Raw genomic sequence first — 12,240 nt, 5'->3', positions numbered from 1 at the left:
AAATAAAAGATAGCTTTTTCCATTTAGTCAGAGCTGGTGCAAGCTAGGACCTAGTATACTTCAGAAATTAGGAATGCTGGGACCGCAGACTCCTAGAGACGACCTCTAAAACCATGCATAATGCTGTTACTATACCAAAATGTTGCACTGGTTACAATCCGGGCTGTCACCAGTCTCAGATTTCACTATTTCATTCCGACGGATAGCTTTCAATGGAGCGAGACTTGATAATCCCATTATGTTTCAATCAAAAGTCTGCTGTTACAAAAAAATAACCCAAGAGCAATTTTTAAAGAAAACTGTCTACATGACCTGCAGTATTGATTCTACCTCCTGTGCTGTAACAACTAAGTTGCACCAAAAATAAATAAATAAATAAATACATAAATAAAAATAAAACTACTTAACTGAAAAAAATATAGAAACACTGCCTAACAGCCAGTTTTAAATCAGTATACATTCTTCACATTCAAATAGTCAAATAATTTAATACCATGGTTCAAAATTTCCAAATCCTGCTAGCCCTCATTTTACATCAGACACAATACAACATCAGACACAATACAACAAAGTACATACCATAAGTGAGAATGTATAGTGGTTTCCCATTTGTATCCATAGTGGTCAGACATGGAGCTTTGGGAGAAATGGTCCCCCATCTCTGCAATGCAGCTTCAAGGGAAGGTGGCCAGTTGGTTACTACACCTAGTTGCTCTCCCCTCATAGGTAGCATCTGCGCCCCCTCTGGCTTGGGTTGGTTCGGATCCGGCTGTTGCACTAGAAAAAAAAATGTATTTTCAACAACACAATGTAAACTTATATTTCAGAATCACTTTTCTGAATGTCTGGTTTTTCTGAGCACTTCCAGAGATACTATCTATTTCATAATGTGTGGAAATTTATTGCATTTAAAATGATCTAATACTAAAAAAATATATATCCATATTCACAATTTAAACTTAGCACATTACTCTGTCATACTGTTAAAATATTTATAGTATCAGCAATGCAACTTAAAAGAAATACATCTTCAAAAATCAATAAATCAATTTTACAGAGAAAAGACAGTTACCTTTGCCCTTGTTGACTGGGCTGCAGCCGAAAAGGGTTCACAGACCAGCTTATCTAACCAATTAATAAATAATAAAACAAAAACGTATTCACAATCGGCTTTCATGGCATTCACCTTTTGTCATTGTTTTTTTTTTTTTTGGTTGGGGGACTATGCACGTGTTGCTTATAAGTAATGCACATAATACTGTAAGAATGTTGCAGCTCAATTAAAGAAAAGTCACTTTTTCAACAACCCCCTATAACACCATATGACCTACAGCAATCAACATTCATACGATATACCTGAATATTGATCAAAATATTTTGGTATAGTCTGTGTATAAAACTCAAAATGGATGTTGTGTCAACCCTAGCCCCACTACCTCCAAACAGCTACATACATCACCACCATGGAATGTGTATAAATATACTTCTCGGCTAAAGCAAACACTAACTGGCACCAGTTCTGAACTGCTGGACTGCTGAAAACCTCAAAACAGAATATAAAAACTCACCACATGCCAATAAACAAATCTTTCTCCCACTACACATTAGTTCTTGACCTCTGCATTAGAGAGGGTAAAGTAAGTCAGACTACACATTTTACTGCCTTGCTTTTGGTAAGGAAGACATTCTCACCTGAAATTGGGCTATAAAAAGCGAAAGAATCAATGGATACCCATACAATATTCAAATCTCTCACTGAAAGGAGAGATGATTTAGGATATGTTACTGGCATCTATAACTTGCATCAAGTCACATCAGCTACAAAAAAATAATATAATTATTCTGTATAAATGCCTTTATAGCCCCAGTTGTGCCTGAGGGATCAAAGACCAGTCCACTTGCATGACTGGCAGATGGCAATTAACTAATCAGGTAGCTAAGTGTTTGCAATACACAGACCTGCACTTATCAAATAAAATCTCAATCCTTTTTACAAAGCAAGTACCAGAGAAAACAAAAATAGTAATTAAAACAGTTAAAACAGAATGGCAAAAGGCTACTCTTGGTGTGTGTTGATCATCAGTCCTCCATCAACCAGACAGCCCATTCATGTACCACCTTTAGTATAAGGGGTTGACAGTAAGAGTCCATCATTCAGACAGCCTTCAAGGGAGACAAGAGACTTCTTATATGCAGCCCTATCTCTGTTCATACACAGCAGATGTAACAATGGGGTGACCACGAAGGCCGTCCCTTCATTTCCAGGAAGGGCAGCTCTGCCCATCTCCCCTGGAACCATACCTGTCAGCTGTACAAATTTTTGCAGAATGTCCAGATTTTTGCCTCATATATTTGGTCCGTTTTCATAAAATTGTGGTTTTCTGACAAATTAGAGGTAATTCATTAAAGATTAAAGTTAGAAAATCATGATACACATTTGAGTTTCAGACTTCACACCCTCCAGAAAATTCATGCTAATGCAAAACCTACTAGTTGATCAACTTTCTAAGTTTGTAAGAGCAATATTTAAAAAGTGTCTCTATTTTTCGGCCTTTGTCCCACTTTTGTTTATGGCTTTGTCCAGATTTCTTGCTCTAAGAGGTTGAGAGGTATGCCCGGAACAATAGCAGTGGTTTGTGCCAATTAGTGCTCTCACCCCTCCGCACCTCTCCAAGTGAGGTGAGCAGAGCATTTTTCACTCATCCCCTCATCTGCCCGGTTCCTTCAGTTCTGGTGGCATATACACCTGGGTTGTAGTCACAGCTCTGTCTCCTGTTTGGAGCTAGGTTTACTTTTTTTTTTTTTTTTTTTTTTTTAAGCATTTAATAAACCTTCCCTCCAATTATGAATACTATTTTTGCCATGAAACAAAACAAAATTTAAAAACACAACCTCATACAGAAGACATGGGTCACAAAAAGTCACTACTGAAACTAAAACTGTTGTATGATTTATGCTCATTATAGCTTTTGTTCTTCATGCAAAGCAACTCCAAATCAAAAATCTAAACTGGGTTGAGTTTTTATGGTAACTTAATGCACCAAAAAAGTCCCTGGAAGGTGAACCTGGTATGCTGCTGTCGTTACCTGAATTATTTATAAAGTGTAGATATTCATTAAATTCTTCATTCAAGACTACCTTCTCTAACAACCTGACTGAATACCTGCACAGACTATTCTCCTCACAGCTGGTAAGTACCACCCAGGAAACAAATATCAGCAGGAAGTACTATATATCTAACTAGAAATGATTTTCAATTTGGCATGAACAGAAAAATAACAGATATGTTGTTAATGAAACGGTTTGCCTCCAAGGGGTCAAATAACAGGGTTTCCCTGCTCCACCTTTCAAAGTTCAGTATTTTTCTAAGTTGTACTATGCTCAGAGGGAGCACATACTCTATATGCCAGAACATACAACATGATGTTTCTCTTTTGACTACTTAAGAGCACCCTGCCCCTGAGACTACCAGTTTGCCCCATCCTTTGAACTTTTTGCTAATCAAGCCATAACAATGAAAATATGGCACTCACACTGCTTACAGGTAACACAAGTGTATACCTGACTGACACAAAAGGAACTCCCTGAAGCTGTATATTTAGTAAGGTATTTGTGACCCATCAAGGAGAGTCTCCTCACATACTGAAACAGAAAGACTGAATCCAATACACATCAGAAATCCTCTTTTGTGCTTCCCACTTCTGGGATAAATACTAAGCAGTTATCCAGCAGAGTTGAAAGAGGCAGAAGGCATACCGAGTAACCTTGATTAGAAGCCTGAGTCCTGAAGTACAGAAATACCACAGGAAGATCAACTCCTGAAGTCATAGCTAAAGCTATGCAGAGAAGACCAAGTCCTCAAGTGGCTTCTGAATATACCTCCCTTTATCTTGTTTTTTGCCCCATCAATGAAACAAGGACAGGACCATTAGACTAGCTCATGCACAATTCAGCACCCACTTTTGGGAGGAAATGTGGATTAGTTCTACATAACCAACCAAATTCTTGTTAAAGACTAAATATTATTCCCCTCACATGACGGCCTAAATCTCTAAGTTTCCATGAACAAAGGTGAGGACCACCAGAAAACATCTTTTGCAAGATAAAAATTTCAGTGCTGCTGACCCCACAGGTTCAGACAGTGGATGCAGGAGCCTTCTAGTCATGAAGTTCAAGTACCACAGAGGGGAAGGACCCTTTAAAAGTTGGTAGGAGGCAGCATTCTTTTAAGAGAGTGGCTTACCACCCAGTGCCACAATCCTGCTCTCCACAAGGTCAAGATGGGCAAAGGTTGCTGTCACATGGAATAACTGTGGCCCAGACCACAAAAGTGCTAGAAGTCAGTCATGATAACGGCAGCATGACAAAAGTTGATGTACCACTGTTTGACACTTAAAAGTGTGAAAAGTTATTGAGTGGGTTCAGAATAAATAAAAAAAAAAACTGAAACTTACCCAGGAAGTAAAGTTTATGATGACTGATTAGTGTTGAAACTGTATTTTGAGAATGTGCACTTAATTTCTTTTTCTACATTCTGTTATGATGAAACATTTCTTATGCACAATGACTGATCATTCAACAGGATAGCAATGTTAAATAAACAGGAAGGGCTTTTTTTCCCTATAGTCAAATATTCACTGCCAAGATGAATACAGACACCTCTTTACTCATTTGGTTTGTTTAGAGAGTCTAGCCCTCTGTTGCAGGCCATATTCATTGTTTTGAAGGGTGAGTTTGGATTTTCTGTCCAGGCAAATAGATGTTTAAGACCTGAAAGTAAGACAGGTTGGGTGAGACTAGAGGAAAGAGTAAGATATTAAACTGCACACGAGTACATTGGAAAGTCTATCAGTAATGGTCAAGACTTAATTGTGAATGATATGTGTATTGCTGATGGAAACTCTGCTGCTTTGCGATGAGTGTGAAATTGGTTTGAAAATGGCACAGTGCTCACTGGTCAGGCATAATTAAGAGGTACTTCTCCAATTTCTTTTCTCATTTCAGAGACAGGTGTGTTACACTTTGACTCTCAGGGAGACACGTGTGGCATCATAGTGAAAGGCTATAATGCAAACGGTTTCCCTTGAATGACATTCACGAGTGGGGGTTTATAAGCGTGAAGAATAGTTTGATGCACAAAAATACTGTAAGTGACCTATTGTAATTAATGTGTGCACAAAGGGCTGGCATGTGCAGCAGCAGTCTCTGCAATTATTTTGAAGTACAATTGTTGTGGGTGACTTATTTCCAGTGGACAAAACTGTAGATGGAATTAGAGCTAGTTAATATCACTGGTATAAATTTTAAAAGATGGAATATGACATTTTTGGTAGTATGTGACACTTCCGGGAGGGGCGTCTCTGGAACCACAATTAATTATACCTCAATTTAATCTCTCATAACTCTTATCACAAATTAATTTATTTTTGTAATAAGTTAGGGCCACCTGATGACTTACAACAACAAGCTAACCAACTAATTAAATATTTGCATGAAAAATGGATCTTTCTAGACATACAAGATCAGGTTAGATACTTGAGAATACTGCCAAGAAGTGGTCCTACATTAGGTAACATACCATAATAATAAGTAGGTCCTAATAAAAGTTCTGAATTCCCTTTAGTGTAGGGTCGGTTGGAGGAGATAAATGTTTCATTAGCTTTGTGCAGAGACAATACAGTGTTCCTCACAGAGTTTACATAGGGGCTGAACAGTTCTGTTAAACAAAATGGCCAATTAATATGCTTGTGACTCTATTTGAATGGAAATGTATTTATGATTTTAGACCCACATATGGAGGTTATAGACTCCTGCCTGTAAAACTTATGCTTTTTTTGAAATGCAGTTAAAAAAAACAAACAGCCAAGTATGACAGCTTGTAAACTGCCAAACTTTTTTAAAGGTTCAGTGACCCCTTAAAAGTTGGCATTCACAACAGATATCCCATCCGCCCCAGGATTTCTATCCCACTGCTGGTATCTGGTTTGATTAGGGTGTTTCAAAATATCTGATCTAATATTTCCGTCAGCCACTCACTTCTCGGAATATGACTGACAGCTGGCAAAGTAAAGTAGGATTCACTGCTAAAAACACAAACACAGCATTTACAGACATAGTAGTACATTGCATTCTATCACAAGTGCCTCACACAGCTGCTCATTTAGTGCTGCTGTATAAAAAAGAACATACAAAATGTTGGAGATGTAATCAATGTGATGCTGACTGGTTGCATATGATTGTAAATTGTAGAATGGTATCTGCTTTTTGGAATGATTTTAGATACTTCTGTAAAGCTATGTGGAATGACAATTGTACAATTTCTGACTCTCTTATATTGTTTAATGTGCGTGTTCTGGAAATAATACCCAGAATTCAAATACATATATTATGGTCAATGCTAGCAATAGCAAGGAAAGTGGTTACAAAAGATTGGAAATCAAAATACACTCTCACATTTAGCAGGGAATTTTATTTGGCCAGACTTTTTTGTGAGAGATATTTCCACTATAAAACTGAGAACAAATATTCTGACACAAGCAAATAGCCTGGGAGAAATTGACATCTTTATTAGAGAAATACTGAATGATTTCTGTTACGTTTATTATATTTGTTTGCACATAGTTGGTTTGATTTTTGACTTTTTAAAAAATAAAAACATATCCGAGTAAAAAAGGACTTAGGAGTCTGGACTAATTCCTTGTTTTCACATATTATAATAAATGAGATGCAAATAATGTGCTCCTCTTTGCCCACCAGCAAGAAGACTATCTTCCCATCACTGACAATGCCTGTAATGATAGATCTGCTGATCCATAATACTCTCTACAAAGAGCACTACCTTGTGATAAGCTCTGCATATGGGATCCTCCAATGGTACTTCCAATACTGTGCAAGTCTTGATCTTGGAGTATTAAACCTGGTAATGCCCACAAGTGGAAAAGCTGGGGGAACTTTACACAAAAAAGCACCCCAAGTTTGAAATGACCTCCTACCTTATCTTGAGAGTACTACATATCACAAATACTTAAAAGTCCTAGCTGTTTATAATCTTGGGTAAGCCTAATGTTTTTTTTTTTCATTTCTTCCACAGCTTGCCATTACAATCAGCTGTATTTTGCATAATGCTAAATGTGGTTATTTTAGAGTCTACTTATTTTCTTTGTTATGTTTTAGTTGTATTAATTAATGCTAACCAGGTATGCAATATACATTTGCAGTATGTAGTTTACATAATTTCTTCAGCTGGTTATCACCTGTTATACAAATGTACTTGAAATACGGTAATGATGGTAAGAAAATAATCCTTAGACCACCCCATTTACATGGTAATGAATAATAAATGGTTCAAAATAGGGAGGGTATGATCTGATGGCTAGTTTCTCCCCTTCCCTCATATTATTTTAAAAATGTTAAATCAGACGACTTTGGTCCTACTACTGAATACAATGATGAAAACTCTTCTCACATTCCTTCTGTAAACATTCTTACAGTTCTAGTTCCAAAGTCCACAAAGATCTCAGCGATGACTGACTCTTACTAGTCAACTGTCTTAACAAATGCACATTAAAAGATATTCACGGCCATTACAGCTTGTCATTTGGATGGCATTATGTTTAATGCGATACATGAAAAACAATATATTACTAAAAACAGGCATATCTCAATTATTGTTACCTGAACACTTACAATTCCAATGTTTGTTGTACACTAAGAGGTGCATGCAGATTTTTCTGGGATGAGATACAAAAACACTTCCGATGCAGTTAATTGGTTGCAGCAATGGCAGGTTCTTCCTTCATTTGATTTCTCATACTATGTGGAGAAACTTTTAATACCCAACAAACTAGCTGAAAACTAACTACTGCCAACCATATAATTGTAATAAAAACATTTGGGGGTAGATAACAGACAGAGGTACCAGGGGAAAATTACTGCATGATTCTTACTTATTTAGATGGCTCTGTACATCTCATAACCCAACTTTGGATGCCACAACATTGGCTGCTGAGATAAGGGAAAATTATTTCCAAAGCTGCAAAAATTATGTTAAAATAAAAAATCTTAATCTTTTAATTGGGATAGGAGTAAACATTTTATAATTTGCCTTAAACTAAATGAAACAAAATGAGCCCAAAATAAAATCATAACTTTTATGTTACTCACTAGTACATATTTTCTCCTGCGGACACACCCAACAGATCGCACTTATACAACTACAATTTATTGCCTGTAGTGTAAAGAAATGAGATCAGATGCATTCATGCAACTGAAATCACTCCTTAATGACGACACTGTAGTTTCAAAGATCACACCAGCAGATCCAGTGAGTGGCAACTGCTTCCTCCTGCAAGTATGTCTTATCATTAAAAACTTTGGTAGAACACCAGACAACATGTAGACAGTGTTGACAGTATAAACTAAAAACTCTAGAAGAATACCAGATATCACAATCTCTAGGCAGTACTGATAGCATGCGCTGCACACACAGTGATCCAACAGTTACCCATAATGCCAATCACAGCAAAGGGCAGGAGGGCAGATTTACTAGTGGCACTAGACCTGAAATTTCAGTCAATGGGCAATTTCAAATTACATATACATCCAGAACATAACCTGTACTGAGTTAAAATATCAGAATCAAAAATTGTATAGAAGTGGCATCACTAGAAATATGCCACCAGCACCAAAATATCTGCAATGAAAAGAACAAATGGTCCAAACAGCTTTAACACTGAGCTTTTTTATAAGTTATTAAATGTAAAGTGGTATTCTAGGGTTCAGTGCATACTACAGTATCAAATAATACTTTACTGTAACTCACTAACTGCTGCTATATGGCAAATGAGATAATGTTTTCTAACCATGAGATGCACAGATATTTTAGTATGACAGTCTGGCAAATTTAAAACATTTGGTTCCATTATGTATGACCTGACCAAACGTCAGGGTAGGGAATGCAATACATGCTCATAATATACATATACCAAGTTGACAAAACATCAGAAATAATCATATACATTTTTCCAGAATGGCAACATTGTCACTGGAAATTTCTTGTACTGATTATGGCAATACACAAAGGCCAACTTTACCTTTAAGGGTGGAAGAGGAATCTTAGAGTAGAAAGTATCAGACTATCCAAACATAAACTTAATTGTCAAAAAGAATGGCACAGTGGTGCAGCAGATAGCATTGTCACTGCAAAGAAAGAGGTTCTCCCGTTTGATTCTCAGCTGGGGTACCTTCTGTGCGGAGACTACATGTCCCTCATTTGATCGCATGAGTTTCCTCCCACATTCCCAAGACATGCATTAGGTGGATTGGACACACTAAATTGGCCATAAGTGCAAATATGCTTTTAGCAGTGTGAAGCTTGGCTGTAGTTGATTGTCACTATTAAAGTGGCACCCCATCCCCTTGTGCAAAAAAGGGGGTTGTGGATGGATGGATGGATATGGTCTCTCATATACAGGTATCAAATGCAGGATTTACATTTTAAAGTGATAGTCTGTAGAATTGCACTATATTTATTTTCTATTGGGGTGGATACAGTCATCCTTTCAGGGTGAAAATGCAATAAATTGTCAGAGTATATTTGTATTGAGTCAGTATTAAATCTAAAGAAAACTATACATATTTCTTCAGAAGAGTAGCATTTTGTCACTGGAAAATGCTACCACCAAAATTTCTTGTAATGACCATGTTAATGTTGATAAAGCTTCAGCATTCACATAAATTTATATAGCTGAACGTGGAATGGCAATCTCAGGTGCTTGTCAGTGTTTCACAATTAGGTTTACAGCAAGCATATATGTGCTGTTACTTGGTAAATATCCTAATCCTATATTCAGTTCCTCAAGACATCAGAACCAAAATAATACTAAAAATACTTCTCAGAAGGTTTTTTTCCCCGTCATTTTAAAGGTCTCAAAAATCACAGATTTTACAGGTACAGAATGACATCCACATAATCCTGATGACATTGTTTATTTACTGCTATTTCTACAAAGTACAGTATATATAGTACAATGGCAAGTATTCATGATTCTTATCCTAAAACATTTTATAAGGAAATGTGGTATTTACATATATACAAAATAAAAGCACACACACCATCAACATGCATAAAGTAAAAATACTACAAAACCACTTATCTGCAAAGATATAAAAAAGCAGTCATGCATTTCTGTACTGGACTTTACCCTGCCACACACTTTTTATATACTGATCTAATTCCATAGAGAACTTCGCCTCCTTCCCACAACTTTATGCATACTAATTGCACAACTACTGAGGGAAAAAGAAATGCTAGGCACAGTGAATCACTTCCAGCAAATCAGATATCACACTGGCAGTGAATTATGTATAATATTGTACATTACTCTGCCTACAATCCTTCATTTACAATATCCACCTCTGCTCCTACTTTACATAAATATACTCTGTAGGAGCAGCGCCTACAATGGAATACATACTGTATCTAACCAGAATACACACACACACACACACACACACACACACACACACAGGTAGCATACAACTGTAGTGTGGCTCACAAAAGCCAAACTGCCGAGGAACAATGTCAGTACATCACTAAAGGCAACACCTGCAGTCACGTGTATAACAAGTACCTTTCTAGATACAAACAATACATGATAAAACAGTATTTCACAAATACAAAAAAACAAAACAAAAAAAAAAAAACTAATAACCGAAGCATTCAACAGTTCAGTCAAGTTATCACACAGATCGACCAAATACACACTGAACTAATTAAATAGGAGCCCTGGCATTTACAGGCAAAGTCAATGTCAGATTAGCATAGTTAGAAACTGATATATCTAATTAACTCTTGCAAAACATTTTGGTTAAAATAGAAATGTGCAATAATCAGTTCTGTTCAGAAAAACAAAATTCCAAAACTATCAGAAATACAAACATATAATGCTGATGTGACATCCTATTTAAAACAAAAATATTTCTAGATAGCAGACAAGACCTTCACTATTTTGAAATGCTGTAGCATAACATGACATGAAGTTTCTTTATTTTTTTCACTAAAATTCAAAATGCAGCTATTTTGCTTTATAGACATGTTACACAACTGTTTCAATATAACTCCTTGAAATTTTTAGGATTACATTAGAGCATTTTGGAGATAAAGCCCTTTATACAGAGAGAATATAAACAGCCAACAACTATCTTCTTGAAATTGCTCATTATTAAAGGGGTTAAAGAGCACAGGCAAAACTGACCCAAAGTTTGCAGGGCAGCTGCTCTTTGAAATTTTTGATCCCCCCCAATCCACCCACAAGCTTAATTTACAAAAATGGAAATTAACTCCACTAGGTAGATGTGTTTTGTGCAGCAACAGCTATTACTATGCAGCATCTAGACCATATCAGGGGTTAGCACAGTGAAATGGTGCTGGAGGGGTGCAGGGAAGTGGCTTGTTAATTATAATGCAAGCTGTCTTGAACTACAATCCCAATGGGAGAAAGTGGTTAGAGACAATGAACGAGAAACCCCTAAATGTCCTGAGTCAAATCAAACTGAAAACAACTTTATTGATTGTTAAGCACCAACTAAAAGAACATATGAAATTATTATACAGTTGCAATTGCTACAGGGACAATATTTCGATATCAGTCACCAATCAAAAACAACAAAAAGCTTTTCATATCATTCCCAGACTGTTTTGTAAAGCGAAATATATGTAAAAAAAAATTCTGGTCAAATATTATTTCAAACAATTTATGTAGCAAGACCTTCCCCTAATATTAGCTAGCGCTGTAATACATACCACAGTCCACGAAAATGTATATTTGTTTACCTAGCTACCACTAGTTTAAATGCATCACTTAGTCTTTATTTTATATTATAAAGTCTAAGTATAGACTTTGATTCGATAACTTTTTTTTAGAGCGCCTTTCTTGAATCACTTAAAAAATAAGCAAACATGCATTTATATAAAAGAAAAACCATGTTAACAGTTAAAAACATTATACATCACATTTTCTTTTATACGTTTATCAGTACAACATTACGTAAATTGATTAATTGCATTCCATTAACCTTTCCTCCTCTAAAGCATTATTTTGCATATATTGTTCCCATAATTAAATTTTTTTTCTATGCAACTTGCACCAACCCTTTTCTAAAGATCCCACTTAGAGTTCTTTTATCTCTGTTACAATACTTACCACTTCAAATACAGCTGGTTTACACTTCGAATGCCAT

General features: G+C 36.2%; 1 protein-coding gene across 10 annotated transcripts in view; it reads right to left on the bottom strand.

Annotated features, from left to right (window-relative positions):
* Positions 1-12,240, bottom strand: part of DIP2C (disco interacting protein 2 homolog C) — a 2,757,794-nt gene that overhangs the window by 1,190,576 nt on the left and 1,554,978 nt on the right. For all 10 annotated transcript variants that reach the window (XM_044064688.1, XM_044064689.1, XM_044064690.1 and 7 more), the window contains one exon: positions 580-777. In XM_044064688.1, the coding sequence (XP_043920623.1) occupies positions 580-777 (198 nt within the window). The remainder of the gene's footprint in view (positions 1-579; positions 778-12,240) is intronic.

Source organism: Protopterus annectens, chromosome 3.part0 (assembly GCF_019279795.1).
Source record: "Protopterus annectens isolate FY-2018-M chromosome 3.part0, PAN1.0, whole genome shotgun sequence".
Taxonomy (NCBI): domain Eukaryota; kingdom Metazoa; phylum Chordata; order Ceratodontiformes; family Protopteridae; genus Protopterus; species Protopterus annectens.
The sequence above is the reverse complement of the archived record's forward strand: the minus strand, read 5'-3'. Positions and strand labels throughout refer to the sequence as shown.